The sequence below is a fragment of the Scaptodrosophila lebanonensis genome, unplaced genomic scaffold (assembly GCF_003285725.1).
Source record: "Scaptodrosophila lebanonensis strain 11010-0011.00,11010-0021.00 unplaced genomic scaffold, SlebRS2 tig00000096-arrow-pilon, whole genome shotgun sequence".
Taxonomy (NCBI): domain Eukaryota; kingdom Metazoa; phylum Arthropoda; class Insecta; order Diptera; family Drosophilidae; genus Scaptodrosophila; species Scaptodrosophila lebanonensis.
Genome location: NW_022060567.1, coordinates 2,200,466 through 2,220,002, shown reverse-complemented (window position 1 = coordinate 2,220,002; position 19,537 = coordinate 2,200,466). Strand labels below are relative to the sequence as shown.

Genomic DNA, 19,537 nt, shown 5'->3' with positions numbered 1-19,537 from the left:
TGGAACATTGAAAACTACTAAACAACGAAGGCCAGTGTTGCGAATTTAGTTGTTTTTCAGTGAAACCTGGTTGTTTTTAAAAACAACGGGAATTCTAGAATTTTAAAATAACATTTACCTTTTTTTCCGCTTTTTGTAGTTTTGCCAACATTTATGTAACAGAAGATTTATATAAAAGAAATGTTAGAGTTTCAACACAGTTTCAACAGCATTACATTTACATCAGTAACTAACTGGATGTAATTATTCGATTTAAGTTCGGAATTTCAAGAATCATGGGTTTTATAGAAAATTGAGAATAGCGGGGGAGTGGGGGGAGCATCAGAATAAAAACACAAAATATAAATAACTTGTGCAAAATTACATTGAAGTAGCTTGGGAATTGAGAACAGAATTGACGTTATAAGGGCTCGACCGTTTCTGAAATCTACGCATTCAAAGGACGGACATGGAGAACATATGGGGTTGGGTAGCCAGACTATAAGCTATAAATACAGTCAAAATGTACGCACTAAAGTAGCATTTTGTTGTGGTAATATGTACGTGTATGTATTTATTAAAGAGCAGTCTGAAAAAATTAATCTGGAAGATTGGGTAAGTTGTCTCGTCGTTGAGTACTGTTTCTAGTTATGTCTCTCACCCATTGGTGTGATTGTATTGGAGCGGGTGTAATTGGGTCTAATCTATTTTTATATGTAAGCCGAGGGGCTCATTATATACCGCCTATAAATACAGTGTAGTACGGGGCAGCATACGTTCAATTATCCTAATTTTTAAACGTTAATTATTTAAGTTTTGTCTTCCATAAAACGATCTTACCAATTTCTTTCATATCCTGATGTTTGGGAATCGCGCAGCTGCTGCTTCTTCCATCTGTATAGGCAACAGTTGTTATGGTGCTCGGTTATTGCAGAATACTCTCTTCTTCATGTTCTTCCAATAAAAATAGTAAGGATCCACGTTTTTAAGCATAGTAAAGCTCACCAAAATTTATTCTTCCTGAAAAGAAAGAAAGAAAGAAAATTTGTTTTTTTTTTTTTAACAACGGTTGACGGAATTTTAATTGTTATTGCTCCTCTCAAAAAACTCTCCTAAGCACATGCCTTCAACGTCGTGGTCATTTAACCATCCAAAAAACACATCCATCCACGCTATCTGGACAACACAATAGTAACTCCCCCAAGACGCTTGCACCGATATTTATTCTTGTCCAGTACTTGCCATTGGGCGACATCCATATACAAGGTTAAGGTAGTTGAGCAGATGCTTTGATCAAAGTAATTATATATTAATCAAATACGTTTGTAGTATCTTGGCAATATTTTTGTTGAATGATACAGCTTGAGCGAATACTGGAGTGGGCCAATGTTAAAGTGAGCAAAATAACTCTTGGATATACGTGCCTTGTATTCTAATTGTAAATATTCATCTTTGGGGGTTGCTTTTAAAACAATGCTTTTGGCAAAAACATAGAACGTGTCCCCCAGGATGATAACAATCCTAAACATCGGCGGGACCTTTGCACAAGCTTCAAGATGCAAAATGTGATTGTTAGTTTAGATTCGCCAATGAAATTGAAAACATTGGGAACCTATACTCGCAAATTAATGAGTGAGCTTTAGGGAAAACGCTCATTAACAACAACAACACTATTGCCGTCAAATTCGATGAATTCGGAAGTCGCTTTTAATCGAATCAACGAGAATTTGGTGGAAAGCATGCCTCACTGATGACAAATGCGATTATTAACTCTGGGAGTAACTGCACTCAATATTAATGCGATTGCGTATTGCTCTAAAGCATGGCTTTAAAGATTTTGATCAAAAATGTGTTTCAAATAAAAATGTCTTTAATTTACGCTGTAGTTTTTGTTTTAAGGACTTCAACACAGAATGGCCGACATAAACAACAAATCCAACCATCTATCTAATACCATCTAATAACACTGCTACTTCAAACATAACAACAAACAAAACTCCCAAGATAATAGCTACAAGAATAACATCAACAACAACATCGTCAGCGGATTCATCAACAAAAGCATGCACTGTTTACTTATTATTATTAATTCACTTGCTTCCACTGACAATTATTTCTCATAATATATTAATGTATTTTATGTAGAAAATATATTTCTTCATTGCCAAAAAATCTCATTAAACTATAGTATATCATGATTTATATGATTCCCTTCCTAGCCGAAACTATGAGGTTATTTTCAATAAGGGTATAACACATATTATCATATTAATCTCATTTTTAAATTAGTTTGCAATTAAAGTGCTGCCTTGAAAATGTCTATTGAGTATGCACCGTTCACAAAAAAATACGTAGACGTAGGAGGGATGAATATAAATTTATAATTTTTTTCATTTTTGCACCTAATTAAATATTTAAAAAATGGATAGTTTTTGTGTTTACATTTGTTTTTATACTCTGCACATGAATTGTGTACATGAGTATACTCATTAGTTTTGCGGGAGGCAAAAAATGTAACGGGCAGAAGGAGGCGTGGCAGACCCCTCAGAGTCTGTTCAAAAGCCAAGCTGAATTTTCACGGGCTGTGTACATCGATTATCGATATTCTTTGTTATGTTGGTACACAAATGCATATCATATATTGGCATGATCAGCCAATTTGGATTAGTTGTTTGTTGTTGACAACAGAAAAGGTTAGTCACCTTTTTGGTGTGTTCTTCGATTATTAACTTTTGAAAAAAAAAAAACGATCATAGATGATATATCAAATTTTGCGTTAAATATGGAAAAAAGTGATCCAAGACAATTGAAATGTTGACTGTGGCATTCGGGGAGTCCACTTTGTCTCAAAACAGTGCTTATAAGTGGTACGAGCGCTTTACAGAAGGCCGAGAAGATGTTGATGACGTCAACAAGCGAAGAAAACATTGAAACAGTGAATAAAATTGTTTTGGAAAATCGTCGAATCACTATTAGGGAAGTTGCAGATGATGTTTCTCGAATGTGTGCGTTCAAATGAGCGCAGTTTGTCTTTAGTTGTATTTTAGGGGCGATTTTCTTATTCTTTGGGGCATTTAGGGCATGTTCTTTTTTTTTTTTTTTTTTTTTTTTTTGGGTGGAAGAGGAAAACTTAATTCTAAAGAAAAGCGAATTAAATTATATAAATTGATGGACTGTGTAGAAGAACACAAACCCCCCCGTTGTAGTATATGTGGGAGAATATTTTTCGGGCGAATGTTTTTTGGTCGAAAACATGCTCTACTAGTAAAGGACCCATTATAAAACCGACAATCACCTTTGCTTTACTTTACTATAACTGTTAACAACGAATTTAAACGCCATTAGTTGGCGTTTCTGAAGATCTCTTAGCTGGTTCGCGAACAAGTCGATATAACTGCTCCCACACTCCATTTATGTGCTCTTCTGAAATGTTACGTGTAGCGATACAGCAGTGCTAGCTTGCTTCAGGTTCGATGGGGTACGGATGTTTTATTATTTCGTGTTTTGGAACCGACATTTGCACATATTAAGTATACGCAATGCATACATGTGAAGTGTGCGATTTATTTGAGCCACAACCACCGCACACGCACACGCAAAGAACATTAATGTCTGTTTTGTTTCATTACTGTTTTTTGTGCTCGTTTTCTCCTCCTTTTTTTCTGTTTTGATCTGACAAAGACATAAATTTCAAGCGCTTGCATGACGTATGTCTAATAACTATGCATGTGTATAATACACATACGCCCAGTGAGGCGCAAAATAAAAAAGACAACTACAGAAAAAACAAAAAAGAACCCAAATTTGTTGTGCGTTTTTGTGGCATGCAACTGACAGCGTCAACGTTCAAAGCGAAAGCGGCAAAAACCATATGAATCGGTTGAGGCCAACGGTGTGAGACGACGCTGGAGCAGAAGGCTCTGTATGTGATTGAGCGACAGTGGGAACGATGACGATGGCTCTTTCTGCCCCTGGCATTTATTTAATAGGAAATGCGCAAAGGCGCGTAAAGCGTAATACGTTTATGGCCAAAGCCAGGCCAAAGCCCAGTCAAGCTCAGTCAAGTCTCTTTCGCTCCCATTCCCGCTCCCCCATTCCCACACCATGTTACACTGGCGCAAAAAAATGCCCACAATCGTGCTAAAAAAAATATACATATTTATACGCGCTCAAAATAAATTTAATTTTGGGAAAGTTTCTCTGCAAAACATTCAACATTTTTTTATGCAGGAATTAAGGAATAAAAACAGAAAATATTTTTTGTAATTTAGAAATTTATTTTCATAAGAATACTAAAGTTATTTGAACTCTACAAGTTAAAAATATTATAACAAAATAATTTTCAAAACTTAATAAACTTAAATACATAAATAATAACAAATATAAAATATTAATGCAAAAAACAAAAACATCAAAAGCGGTCGACATGGTGGTGTTAAAAATTAAGTAAATTAAATTTAAAAAAAATTATTTTCAAAACTTGATAGACTTAAATAAATAAATAATAATAAAAGAGAATGAATTTAATTAATTCTCAGGTTAGAAAGGGTGGAAATTTTTGTATAGTGGAAAAATTTGAAGCACATTTTTTGCTTGAAGGCAGTCTTTGTTTAAAAATAATTATTTTAATGAGGATTCGATTCACGTCACAAACTAATATATACCAATATTTTAAATATTAATATTTTAGATAGTTCTTACTCCACTTCTTTCAGCATTAGTTTTATCCAGTGCTTTCCTCTTTGTCGTATTCGTATGTTTGAATATTGACAGAAGATTACATTTTTTTAAATTCATCAAACCAACATTTCTTATCTTTATGCTGATTTTCTTTACCAAGCATAACTTATTTATTTTAATGAATAGCTGTATTACATAATCACAATTTCCTCAGATTATAAACATGACTTGGCAATTATTTTCTATTATGATGAAGTCGAACAATTGCAGCTTTTCATTATCAAGAAAATATATAGCTTACCGTAAAATACCTCTTATTATGCAATTAAAACAGGACTATCAATTCTATATACGGAACCAAGCTTATGCCAGATTCAAGGTGCCCGGAAATGATCAGAACATCTCTGGAGAGAGATCAAGTCAATTCTTTGAAAATGTCAGTGCCTGGACAGCGATTATGGATTCGGGCTTTAGGGCATATTATTAAACAAGTAAAAAAGCTGAAGTCGGGTGTCCCGACTTTGAAATACTCTGTACATATGTTTACAATAATTATAGAAAATAAAAATAATTAGGAAAATTAAAATCGGTATTATAATCGGTATTCGAACTCACGTAAAGGGTATATAATTGCACATTTAGGTGTTCCAGGTCCTATAGTCTCCGAGATATAGGTGATTATACGAATTGAAAATCGGGAAAACCCCCATAGGGGGGAAGTGGGGGGGAAAATAAAAAAATAAAACAAACTCGTATAGCGTACACATATAACGCATCTTTGTGCAACCTTTGGTGTCTCTATTTCTTATAGTCTCTGAGATCCAGGTGTTCATACGGACGGACAGACAGACAGACAGGGCTAGATCGACTCGTTTCGCCATGCTGATCAAGAATGTATATACTTTGTGGCGTCTGCCACACCTCCTTCTGCCTGTTACATTTTTCAGCTCCCGCAAACTTAATATACTTCTGTACATTTCATGTACAGAGTATAAAAATAGTTATGTATATCACAAAATATCGAACTCGCTGCTCGAATGTTTGTTTTTCATACGCCATCATTATATAGAATACTAAATACAAATCTTGGAGCTGGACGATAGATATAGTACATATACCAGAAATATTCCTAATCTGAAATGTTGACCTTGAACTAAACATACCATATGCCTCATACATCAAATGGGGTGTGTGACCTAAAGAATTTCCCTACCCAAGAGCAAGCAATGAATCTCCTAAATACCCCGGAAAATGTAGTGAGATATTGGGCTTAGATAGGTAACTAGGAGATTTTAAAATAAATAAAACCAAAATATAAAAACTAAAATGGCTGACAGCCATCAAACTGGTACAAGAAAATATTATTAATAATTATAATGGTTCGTTGTCAAGTGACTGCCTATGCATGCCTCGGAGGATTAATAATATTTAAAATAATAAACGTGCATTGGACAAGTTAAACTATAAGAGAAAACACACACAGACCAAAAAAATAGACAATGTACAGCTATCTAGAAGAGACTCAAAACAAAAACAAAAAAAACAAACATTTTACGAGTAGCTCAGCTATTAACTAAGTCGATTGAGTTCCACTATAGCTTTTTTTTAATTCAATTACACAGTTACGAAAATATGGTTTATTTTTAACAGTTTATTGAAAAATAAAAAAATACAAAAAACTCTGTTAAGCATAAATGGAAAATATATAAAGAAATTGCGTTTCTAAATCCAACGCAAAAATCCATGCGATTCAGTGGTCCTAATCCGATCGAAAATGAATAATTTGGACTTAAGAAAAGTTGTTCAATAAAAACATAATTGTCTAAAATCTAGAGCACTTTTTTTCTAAGTGTATACTTGTTACTTCTCCTGTTGTTGACAGAGCCAGCGGCAGAGCGTGGGCATTGATGACGCAAGCAGGAAACAGACGGGTAAGTCATGGAAAAAAATGCGACGTCACCTACGTGGCTTAAGCAAATATATTTACAAAACGCCACATCCCGCACTATTACATACACAGACACACACGCACACACTCACACAAGTCTGTACACACATCCACGCAAACACGTCTCGATATAAAGTACGTAGTTCACCAACCTAAGGCTCATAGACCATGTTTATACTTTGCTCGAAATTAAAACATAATGCTAAAGCAAGCAAAGGTGTGCTGTCGAAATTTAGATTCTTTCAAATCGCAAAGATTGTAAATACAACGGGTTAAAAAGTACTGCTAGGCTGCACGCTTCACTGTCGCTTACGACAAAAGTATATTTCTGCTTGGCAATAGGTCGGCAACTACTTATGTTCCGTACTATCTTCTATTAGTTGTGCAACGTTTAGTTTATGGGGAAAAATATAAAAAAATAAAACAAACTCGTGTTGTCTAGGCAGTGCTGTCATTTTAGCTTTCTTCCCACTAGATCTGGCTTTTTTTGAATGCCAGTGCTGGAAAAATTCGAAACTAGCGGGTTTGCGGGAATTCTTCCTTGAAAAAAATTTATTTAGTCTATTTCACCATCAATTTGTTTCCTTATCTTTGTCAACACTTAAAATCATGAATATAACCAGTGATAACGACTTTCGATAATAAAATCTATCAAAATCACCTCCAGGCTCGAGCATAAGCCGTTTTATTCTTCTTCGCTGCGTTAAGATATAAAGTGTATAAACAAAGTGTTCGCGAAATGGAGCGGGTTTATTAGCCAGGTGAACTTAGTTAAATCCAAATTAAGAAACGAGTTGAATTTAAATACGCTTAACTCCATTTTAAGCGTAAGGTAAGTTTTTTGTAAGCAAAATAAACCATATTCATAATTATATTAGTTAATTTTCAATTTAAGATACGGACTTAATTGTAACAACAAAATTATCTTGACGAAGAGGCAGTGAGTTTAGATGAAGATGAAGAACTGTAGCTGAATTTTCTATTATTATTTTTACAAGAATCTCATATTATTATTATAAATTATGAATTAAGAATATAGAATTAATATGAAAATATTAAAACAGATATTTCTTGTTGTTCCGGCTTGTTTTTTAGCTTATTTTGGATTGGATTTAGCTTTTTTTAGCTTTTTTTTTTTTTTTTTTTTGGCAATCTAGCTGTTTTTGCCCAAAAATTTATGACAGCACTGTGTCTAGGAGCTAGGAGAGTTCATATACCAAGTTTAAACAATGTGGGCTCAGCCGTTTCCCAAATCCAGACGTTCATCCAGACAGACGTGTGAGGGCACATTATCATTAATATACACGTATGTATTTACATATATAATAGTTTACGGCTATGAAGTCAGTGTGGAGAGCTATATATAAAAGCAACAAGCTTAGTTATCTTGCTCTGGCGCGGAAGAGAAGAATAGGGACTGTAAATCATTTGATTTTAAAATAAAAAGGAATAGAATGTAAAGACAATTTTGTATTTATTAATTTGGTGAAGATTTAAAAAACAGTCTCTTCAATCAAAAAAAACTTATACAGTACGGCAATGTATTTTTATACGAGAGAAACCAACATAAGCGCCTAAATATGGTGGTATACCAATAATCCGCAAAGAAGATGTTAGGAGTAATAACAGATAAGAGCTCGAGTTAAGATTAGCAAAGGTGCTTATTCAAGGAGGTAATCTGTAGACTTTTGTGAAAGGAATAATATGTTTATTATTGATTGAACAAAATAATAGAGTTGCTAAACATTTATGCTGCTTTAAAAATTTAATTATTTCAACAGAAAGCTCAAATTTAAGTACACATGTCATCTTTACAGCCTCAGTACTTTCACCCAATGAGCAAAACGTTGTTTACTTTTTATTGCAAGCAATTGATAATATCCTTATCTTTCACATTTAAAATAAAGTAGTTATCTCTCAAAATGAATATTATTTGATTTATTCAAATTAACACTTGAATTCGTTTTTATATTGATACAAAAAACTAATAAAAACTAAGGGAAACATAACACTGAACATGAGCAAGAGCAAGAGTGAATGCAACAGTCGAGTTATTCCGACTGTCAACACCCTTCGCTCAGTTGCATGCAGCCATAGTCGAAGATAAATTAAATTCCAATAAATAAAATAAACTTGTCCTTTCTCGTACCTAGGAGAATCTGGACCCCAATTTTGGTAATTCCAGCTTTTATAGTTTCTGAGATCTGTGCGTTCATACAGACAGACGGACGGACGGACATGTCATACTTTGAACAAGCCTAATATACCCTTTTTACCCTATGGGTACAGGGTATAAAAAGAGCGAACTAGATCTTGCGGTTTGAGGGCGTAGTACCGGAGTGGAATTGTTTCGCAAATAACTTTCGATATGGATGAAATTTAAAATTTTTTTGAGAATTAAACATATATTATTTACGTGTGCAAAGTTTGGTTTATGCAGCTTTGGAATTCTGGGGAATACTTGCGAAGCTGAAGGGATTTCCATATTTTTGTTTACATTATTATTTTCATTCTCATTTGGTGCACTAGAAGTTCTAAAAATAGAGTTTGTTTTCAATAAATCATAGTTTAAATCAATTTCCATAAAACGTAAACTATTCTATATATTCTCTTAACATACGTACAAGTTATCTGATTACCTACAAGTATATATGTATATTTTCGAATACGTATTCGAATTTTGAAAGGTAGAAGTGGTGCGGTGTCCTTAAAAAACATCTACAACGTTTCGTTTGAATACAACAGTTTCTGCATTTATTTATAGAATATTTCCTGCTCATTTCGTTTTGTTTAGTTTCCCCCTAAATATGTAAAATGCACTTCTTGTGAATAAATAGTCGCTTTTAATTCCCATCGGTCTTAGCAATTTTCCAAGAATGATGTTTGAACAATCCTAATGCAATGGAACAACAAATGCTGAGCGCTTCTCTGTAATTGTACAAGTATGTAGGGATTGCACAGAAAAGAACACAAATAGGATGATATTTAATATAAAAATCTGAAATCCAATATTTACGCTTGCGAAATGAAAAACATATTTCATATTTGTAGCATAAGCAAGCCAAAAGCCTTTTGAAAATGTTTGCATTAGAAAATATAGTGTTTTAATATATTTATTGCATCTCGGTTATTTATTTACTTTAAGCCCTTTCCTTTTCCATGTTGATTCTTAGCAATAATGACTATCATAACAAAGTTCATGTGTGTTTTCGTGGGACATTGTTTACTTTTCTATGTTGCGAATGGAAATGAAATTTCACTGCCAATGATTAGTTGATGCCTTAAATAAAATTAAAATTTGAAAAAATCAATTCAATGGTCATGTTTCTTTGTGAATAGATCAACATTTATCAAATAGTTGCAGCTAGTTAGTTGTGACGCTGTGGAGAATGTGGGACCACGGCATTGCACATCGCAAAAATACGAGAAAGACGAAAACTGACCCGATTTTCCAGTTTACAAAAATAGCTTAAAAAGGAGTGGAATGTTGAACTCGCGCCAGCCCGACACCTGCGCGTCTCTCCACCACAGTGCTTCCAGTATAATTAACTTTGTTGTACCAAACACTCCAAAAGCAGCTACATGATATGATAAATATCGTAATTAACAAGCCAGTTTTTGGTAGTAAGAGACACTATAGTATGTGTATGTGTGAAGTATATAAAATAATGAAGCTGCATATGGTTTTAAGGAACTTGGTCTACACATGGATAAGATAAAATCATTTTATTGTTTAGAGAGAGCGTTTTCTTGAAACTTGAGTTGAAGGCTGTAAGAAAAGCATTATCAAAATTTAAGTTTGTCTTTCATTTGAAGTCGCTTTTTTAAATATATTTTTTGAAGTGTAGAGTACTCTTTTATCCCAAAGGTATGCATATAACTAAGATACAATTTCTTGAAACTGGGATATTGGGCTGTAATTTCTAAATCTAAGAAAAGGGTTTTCAAAATTTAAGTTTGTTTTTCATTTGAAGTCGCTTATTTTTAACAATTTTGTTAAGTGTACCTTTTACCCCAAAGCTATATAGCTAAGATAAATATATGCCATATTTAAAGAAAAGCATTTTCTTGCTTCTTGAATTAAGGGCTGTAATTTCTAAAACTAAGCAAAGCATTTTCAAAATTTAAGTTTGTCTTTCATTTGAAGTTGCTTTTTTAAATATATTTTTTGAAGTGTAGAGTACTCTTTTATCCCAAAGGTATGCATATAACTAAGATACAATTTCTTGAAACTGGGATATTGGGCTGTAATTTCTAAATCTAAGAAAAGCATTTTCAAAATTAAAGTTTGTTTTTCATTTGAAGTCGCTTATTTTTAACAATTTTGTTAAGTGTACCTTTTACCCCAAAGCTATATAGCTATATATGCCATATTTAAAGAAAAGCATTTTCTTGCTTCTTGAATTAAGGGCTGTAATTTCTAAAACTAAGCAAAGCATTTTCAAAATTTAAGTTTGTCTTTAATTTAAAGTTGCTTATATATATATACATTTTGTTAGGTGTAGATTAAAATTGTTCCCCAAAGGTATGCATATAGCTAAGATAAATGGATGTTTTCTTTTATTATTTTCTTGAAACTTGGATAGAGGGCTGTCGATTATAAAATTAGGTTTGGTTTTAATTTGAAGTCGCTTTTATATAAACAAGAAAGGAATGCTAAAGTCGAGCAGGCTCAACTCTTAAATACCCTGTACCACCCCACAAAAAAGTAATTAAATTAATTAATTAATTTAATTAAATTAATTAACTAAATTAATTTAATTAATTAACTAAATATTAACTAATTAAATATAAAATATTCCATGCATGCATACATACATTTACAATTACATCAGAATCGTGTCTATGCGTGTTTGTGTACTTGTACATATGTATGTATGTGTGCATTGAGCCTGGTTATATGGCTATAACTTTCTTTCCGATCATTCTATCATAATGAGACTTGGTATACGGTTATATAATTACTAACCTAATGTGACTACCAAATTTTAGTTCAAAATTCCAAGAATTACGGGAGTTATAGAAAATCGTTAATAGGGGGGGAGTGGGGGGGTGGATCAGAAAAAATGAACAAACTCGTCCTTTCTCGGTCTCAGGAGAATCTGTATACCAAGTTTGGTTATTCTAGCTCTTATACTTTCGGAGATCCTTGCGTTCATACAGACAGACAGACGGACAGACAGACGGACAGACGGACAGACGGACAGACGGACATGGCTATATCGACTCGGCTTGTCATGCTGATCAAGAATATATATACTTTGTGGGGTCTACCAAGCCTCCTTCTGTGTGTTCCATGTGCACTCGCACTAAACTAATATACCCTTGTACCCTTTGGGTACAGGGTATAAAAATTCGTTTAATTATAGAGTACCCCAAAGGTACGCATATAGTTAAGACAAATGGGTGTACATTTTTTAGAAAATTCTACATTTTAGTTTGTTTTCAATTTAAAGTCGCTTTTATATATATTTTTTTAAAGTGTAGGGTACTCTTTTACCCCAAAAGGGTATAATGATTTTCATATCTTGCTCTTTCTGTGGCAAACACGATTGAGGCAACAACCGGCCTTTAAGGCTCTGATTACTTTTGGGCTATCCACCTTTATCTGAAGTGATTCACATTTTTTACGAGTAGGACACGATAAGTGCATGTTTGGCGTGCATATCCTGGCATCCTGCTAGTTGCAGACTGTGCATTCCTGTACAACAAGGAATGTGTTTGTACATATGTATAATGTATAGTATGTTTAATGAACTAAGCGCATGAAAATCAGACGCATAAACGCCAACGTAGAAAACATAACAATGCGACCACATAGCCCCCCTCCCCCCCAACAGGACACGCAGGCACGCCCACACATGTAAAGAAAGAGAGGGAGACAGGCTTAGGTAAACATGGCTCATAGCAGTGTACAAAAATTGAGTTGACGCCTGGTAAACAAACTTAGGCTGTCATCCACATGCCAGCGCAAGCAGGCAGTCGAAGAATGCCGCCCGTAAACTACACACACACACTCACACACACACACATAAATGCGGAAATATGTGAGGTGGCGTGTGAATATATGTTTGCTAAGCGAAAAGCATTGCCACGCGGCAACTTGTTGCACGTCTCATAAAGCGCCTGTCTGTGTGTGCGTGAGTGTGTGTGTATGTGTGCGTTTCACCTTCCGCCTTCTCTTCTCTCTCTCTCTGCCACTTTGTCTTTTCTTTGGTTGTGTGCACTAAAAAAAGCTGTTGATTATTCTGCAGATTGTTCCGATTTTGCAGCTGGCTTTAGATCGCGATAGGACTTGAGGCATAAAGCATAACGTACTTAGTACTTAGTATAAGTAGAACACCTAGTACAGATTAATCTTATAAAAAGGCGAAAAAGAGGCAGTAATTTAGTGGCTTTTGAAGCTTTTTTGCAGCGTGACGTTTAAGATAAGTATTCCTTCCAACTCTCTCCTAAACTTTAATGATCTTTCAATAAGCTGCTCAGCATTTACGATTCCAAGTTCCTAGGATATGCGAAGCTCTTCTTGAAGATTTCCTAATCTGGTATTAAGTTCGGTTTAAGTTCGTCTTATTTTGAATGGCTTGCTTAATTCCCAGCAATTTCAAGTAATGATTTGTCGTCCGTAAGTTTATCTTTAAACAACTCCTGCACATTATCGATAGCCGATTTATTTTATTTAATAAATCAACAAATACTGCTGCCGATAGATATTTAAAAACTGTGATTTAAAACATATTATCATATTAAAAATTAAAAAAAAGATTTGTTATTACATATACAAATTTTTCATAGGTTTTCTTATCTTTTAAGTTGAAATTATAACGTTATATTATTATATTACGTTATAATTTCAACTTAAAAGATAAGAAAGAATAAGAAATAATTTTCAAACAGGAAATAATCAGTTCAAGGCAATCTTTAAAAGAAAATTTCATTTAAGCACTGATTGCATCGATGGGGAAGGTTTCAGCTGTATCCGAAATCTAGCGTATAGCTTGCCTGATATCGTATGCCGGGAAAGTGTGGAATATACTCTGCTCCATTGACTGTAGAACTGAAGTTTTATTACGCGGAGGAAAGCGCATTTGCATTTAATTTGAATGTAAAACACTAACAATCTGCCAATTTATTGTAACTAGTATTAATAACATTGTGAATTTCCATAAAATAAAAAGGAACCAAATAGAGCTGAGCAGCTCTTAATAATTCGGAGGGGATTAGCTTCATCGATGGGGAAGGTTTCAGCTGTATCCGAAATCTAGCGTATAGCTTGCCTGATATCGTATGCCGGGAAAGTGTGGAATATACTCTGCTCCATTGACTGTAGAACTGAAGTTTTATTACGCGGAGGAAAGCGCATTTGCATTTAATTTGAATGTAAAACACTAACAATCTGCCAATTTATTGTAACTAGTATTAATAACATTGTAAATTTCCATAAAATAAAAAGGAACCAAATAGAGCTGAGCAGCTCTTAATAATTCGGAGGGGATTAGCTTCATAGCTAGCTTAAAATTTGGTCCGAACCTGGGGTGTTGTCCAACAACAAAAGTGAAATTCTCCTCTTTGAAACACTTTTCAACTTCAATCGTGTAATAACGATACTTTCCAGCGTCCTAAAAGGGGTGTGAGAGCAAATTTATAATCGTCTCAGACCAAGTTCGCGTTAAGCGAGGGCTAAGTGTAATAGTTAGGAAGTGGAATGAACACTCAAAATGGCTTCAGAAAGCTCTAGTCGACGTAATAGTCTTGTGGCAACTTAAAGAATGTGAATTATAAATGTATTGCCGATATTTTGAATGCCTTTTCACTTATTACTGAAATGTGTTGGAGTGTGAGGAATTAATTAAAATGCTTCAAAGAGCTCTAGCTGTAGGGATTACCGCGTATTCAGATCAACTTTCCTTCACAATATATAATTAAGTAGTACATAAATGTTGGAAACAACAACTTAATCGCATGTGCATCCAACATTGAACTTCTATAATTATATTTTAAAAACTACTATACGATTTTATATCTTGTATAATAATTATGTTTATATTTCATTTTAGGAGAGTTAAAGAGTTTTCAATAAATTAGTTACGAAATCCTTTATATACTTGTACATTAAATAATTTAATATTGTAATAAAATAAATATTTTTCAAATAAAATATAATAAAATATTTTTCAAAATAATTTCTTTTTTTTTTCAGATATTTCATTGAATCTCTTTAATTATATTTTAATAACTACTTATTGATTCTAACTTTTCCGGTGATGAATAATTAGACCGACATACTCAGAATCCATTTAATATAGTATGGCACAGTTTAATAGAGTAGCTCGCAATCTGAATAATATGTATAACATTGTTGTGCAGAAAAGTGACTTGCAAGATGTGACGGAAAAGGAAAGACATTGAAGTTCTTGAATACTGAGTAATTATTTCATGCCTATTACTCATAGATCTGACATATGGCGAATATAAGAAAACAAATATATTTAAAAAATGAGGTTATTGGTTCACTTATTTTTAAAGTTCTTCGAGATTCTACAATATTAACTTGACTGGGTTTCAAGTACGATATACCGCCATTTATTTTGTCTCAGTGTATCAATAAATATTCACTCAGAGTAAGCTATAGTGTATGAAGGTCTTCTGACAAATAAGCAACCGTAATATGCGGTTCGCTATACTCTTCTCTCTGTTTAAACTCTAAAGTGCAACTTATCTCTGCAGTTTAATTTACAATGCAATTTTAGGTATTTATTAATAATGCAATAAAGAGAAATCTTACAAATAGGCATAAACTGGTCCTCTTTTCGGATTAAGAGAGCATTGTAGCTCTATCTGGAAAGATATACTATTAGGCCGATGAACAGATAAAAAGGATGCATTTAACTCCGAGCTGTACTACTTTGTGATTTCATTCTGTAAATTACACAAGAATTCAGTATTTTTTTACGCTTGGCATATTAATTCATATTTTTATTATTATAAAATATTTGTATAAAGTATTTGTATAAGACGATATTAAGTTGCTTTTTAGTTTTGCAACACCCCGAAGAAGAAGAAGAAGTATGTTAGGTCCTACAACTCTTTTTATTTTTTATTTCTAACTTGCTAAAATATAATTTGCAAGACATACATGAGCATTTGCCATATTGATGTCAGGTTTCTAGTAGCACTATTCCGAAGATAATAAAAAGTGTATACAAGTAGATTGAAGCCATTTCGATATTTATCTTCAAATACCATGTGTGCCATTCTTGACCTGATTAACTATAAAAAAAAAAGAATTGCTTTCTTCGTGTTTATCCCATGTCAAATCTAATTTGATTTCCATTTGAACCGAACAAATCCACCAATTTGAATTCGCTTTTTTAAATATTAAAAAATATATCCCATTCCACAAAAATGTTTACAAATTGTTTCCAAAATGTGTAAATTGGTGTTCCCCGTCTAGAAACATATATTTGGGGCTCTATTTAATTAAATTTATAATTAGTAATTAATTCAGAAATACGGAACATACATACAATAGCTTTTTCACGCTAAATAGTGTATTAAAATATTTCCCTTGGATCGTGCTAATCAAATTTGATTTAGTTTTAATTTGAGAAACAAAATGTGTTCCTTAGTGGCGTATAGAAGTATCTCTGCCGGAATAAGTTTTAAAAATAAATAGAAAATAGAAAATGTTCTTTTATTATAATTTATAGTATTCCAAAAAACAAAATTGTAATGAATGCAATGTTCCTTTTTGTTTTTGTAAGTGTACGAACATGTAGGTGTGCTTTTTCCTGAAAGTCGAACGAAACACAAACACGCAGCTTGTCATCAAGGGGCCTTTCAGCGATTTTAATTAACAAAGTTACGAGTATATGCTCCACTTGTGTCTTCGCTTTCTCATTTCGTCTGCCAGCTCTTTATTTTTATTTTTTTATTATCTTGCTATCGTCCTGTCTCTCAAACGCGCACAAACTTGACCACCTTTTTGCTGCTCTTGCGAAGCAATACTTTGCCCAGCGGTTGGCCAAAGCCCTCATATTGTTGATACACGTGCAGGCCACGTACAACTGTAGCATGCACCACCCCGCGGAGCCGCTGTGCGGCATATGGGGTCGCTTTGTTCGCCGAGTAGAGTGTTTCGGGACTAACGGTGAACTGTTCGTCAGGGGCCCAGATGCAAAAGTCTGCATCGTAGCCCTCGGCAATGCGCCCCTTGAACGAGGAAAGGCCGCACAACTGTGCCGGCTGCCAGCACATCAGACGATGCACATCGGCCAGCTGCAGCTCCTCGCGGCTCCAGATGGCGGGCAGACATAGTTGCAGCGAGGAGATGCCCGGCCACGCCTTAAGGAAGTTGCCCCGCTCGCGTCCATAGGTGAGGCAGCGGGCTCCGGGCGTAGCGGGCGAATGATCGCTGGATATTATTTGTAGAGCGCCCCCCCGTTGCAGTTCCTGCCACAGAGACGCTTGATTGGCCCGTTCTCGTATGGGTGGCCATGTTTTGAACTCTGTGCGACAATCCTCGACCTGCTCGGCACACAGTGTAAGATAATGCGGGCATGTTTCGGCTGTCAGTTGCGCCCCTTCGCGCTGACATGAGCGTATAAGTGGCAGGTTCCCACTGCTGCTCAGGTTCATGATGTGGAAGTGTCGTTTGGGATGCGCCAGAGCCAAATCACAGATCATTTCTACTGCAGCATGCTCCATATGTGGTGGACGTGTGCGCAGAAAGCTCTCGTAGCATTTGGGTGCAGATTCGTCGGGTGGTATGGCGGGAGATACTGGCAGTTCCGCATGAAACTGCAAAACGGATAAGAACATATAAGGAACTATAGCGTTGTCTACCAGATCTCCCTCTGCGGGTTACACGGTAATACTTCAAAGGGCACACTGTTTAGTGGAGCACCACAAAAACAATAAGCAAAGGATGCTAGAGTCGGGCGGGCTCAACTCTTAAATACTTGTACCCTGTACACACTCCCAAAAATGAGAAAAAACTGTGAATTTTAGATCAATTAATTAATTAAATAAAACACATAATCACTAACTGGATGTGACTACCAAATTTTCAAATTACAAAATTCCAAGAATTGGTGAGTTAGAGAAAATCGCGAATAGAGGGAAAGTGGGGGGGGGGGGGGGTGTACCGGAAAAATGAACAAACTTGCCCTTTCTCGGGCTTAGGAGAATCTACATACAAAGTTTGGTTATTCTAGCTCTTATACTTTCTGCGATCCTTGCGTTCATACAGACAGACGGACAGACGGACGAACGGACGGCCATGGCTATGTCGACTCGGCTGTGGGTTTGTGGGGTCTGCCACGCCTCCTTCTGTGTGTTACATGTACACTCTCGCACAAAACTAATATACCCTTTTACCCCTTTGGGTGCAGGGTATAATAAAATGTGCCATTTGATACATACGGGTCTGTAACTTCAGGGTAAAAGGATTACTAGTCAGTAAATGTAAATATGTGACACACATATGACACACATGGCAGAGGCCACCAAGTATACAAGTATATAATCTTTATTAGTTTGACAAGCCGTGTCGATAGAGCCATTACCTTCCGTTCGTCCGTCTGTATGAACGTAAAGATCTCAGAAGGTATAAGAGCTAGAATAACCACACTTGGTATCCAAATTGCACATTAGTCTGATAAATAACGAGTTTGTGATTTTTTTCTGAAGCACCGCCCCCTCCCCCCGCTATTAGTGATATTCCATAACTTCCGTAATTCTTGGAACTTTTAACTCAGATTACATGCCGTTGGTGTTAAGTTTTAGCCATATTTATATAATTTATAATAAGTATTTAATTTAAAATTTAATAAATATTTAAAAACATAGGTTTTGTTACAGAGCATTTTGAGAGACGACTCTAGAATTCCATTCTTCTTCAATAATAGTTTACTCACCGCTAGCAATGCCCCTTCATCTACTTCCCTGAGTGCTGCAGTCAGCTGTTCCATGGTCATGGCCCCGAACTCCTCAGCCACGGGCGGCGCACTGCCGCAAAGCGTGCATTGCAGTCCCATAACGCCAGCGGCCAATAGTGGATTCAATTCACTGCCGTTGTCCGGCACCAAGCCACCCCAGAAGCCCACATCTACGTAGATTTTGCCGCGTGCCGTCGACGTCTTGGCCTTGAGTGCCTGTACGGTGGTAGTGGCGGGCGTAGCATTGCTATATACATTGAATGATAATGGAAACCATTTAGCTACAATTTTCCGAAGTAGTGCATGATTTGGAGGAGACCAACCACGAATTTCCAGTCCCACTTACGTCGGCCTGTCTATGATTGTTGTATAACCTCCTGCTGCTGCAGCCTTGGTAGCCGCCGTAAAGCCCTCCCAATCCTTCCTGCCCGGCTCATTGATGTGCACATTGGCGTCGATCAGGCCGGGCATGAGCACCAGCTCGCCAAAGTCGTACACTGCTTCCGATTCGTTTTGGTACAAATAGCTGTTCACTTCGTGTGAGCTGCGGAGCACTGAGTTAATGGACAAATAATACTCGGATGTGATGACTAGTTGTTAATTGCTTCAGGTCGAGGGCCTACCGCGCTGAATGGTGCCCTCGGTGTTCACAATAATGCCGCCGTGGAGCAGCTGATTGCCATTGCTGCCATCGCCTAAAAAAATGCGCCTGCTGAGGAACAACAAGTCCATATTTCCATATGGGAGCACACTCCGAGAATATGATTTACTCTTAGATGGGTGCGACGAAAATCTATTTACGTGTTGGCAGTCGAAAATGCGAAAATAAACTAGAACGCCATCAACTAGAAGATCAACAGATGCTGCCTACGTGACGCAGCACTGGCACAGTCTAGGAAGAGGCAGAACGAGAGCATGAAGAGTATGAAGAGCATGGAGGCTGGGAGCATAAACATTCTCGCGTATGTCTAAAAGTTTGCATACTAAATGC

The 19,537-nt window shown here is 35.7% G+C and overlaps 1 protein-coding gene across 1 annotated transcript; it reads right to left on the bottom strand.

Annotated features, from left to right (window-relative positions):
• Positions 1–16,280: 16,280 nt before the first annotated feature.
• Positions 16,281–19,316, bottom strand: LOC115627586 (allantoinase). Its single transcript, XM_030523310.1, has 4 exons — positions 19,170–19,316; positions 18,893–19,100; positions 18,526–18,793; positions 16,281–17,407 (listed from the first exon to the last, which is right to left on the bottom strand). Exons 1-4 carry the CDS (start codon positions 19,276–19,278, stop codon positions 16,565–16,567), a joined length of 1,428 nt encoding a protein of 475 aa, XP_030379170.1. The 5' UTR covers positions 19,279–19,316; the 3' UTR covers positions 16,281–16,564.
• Positions 19,317–19,537: the final 221 nt, after the last annotated feature.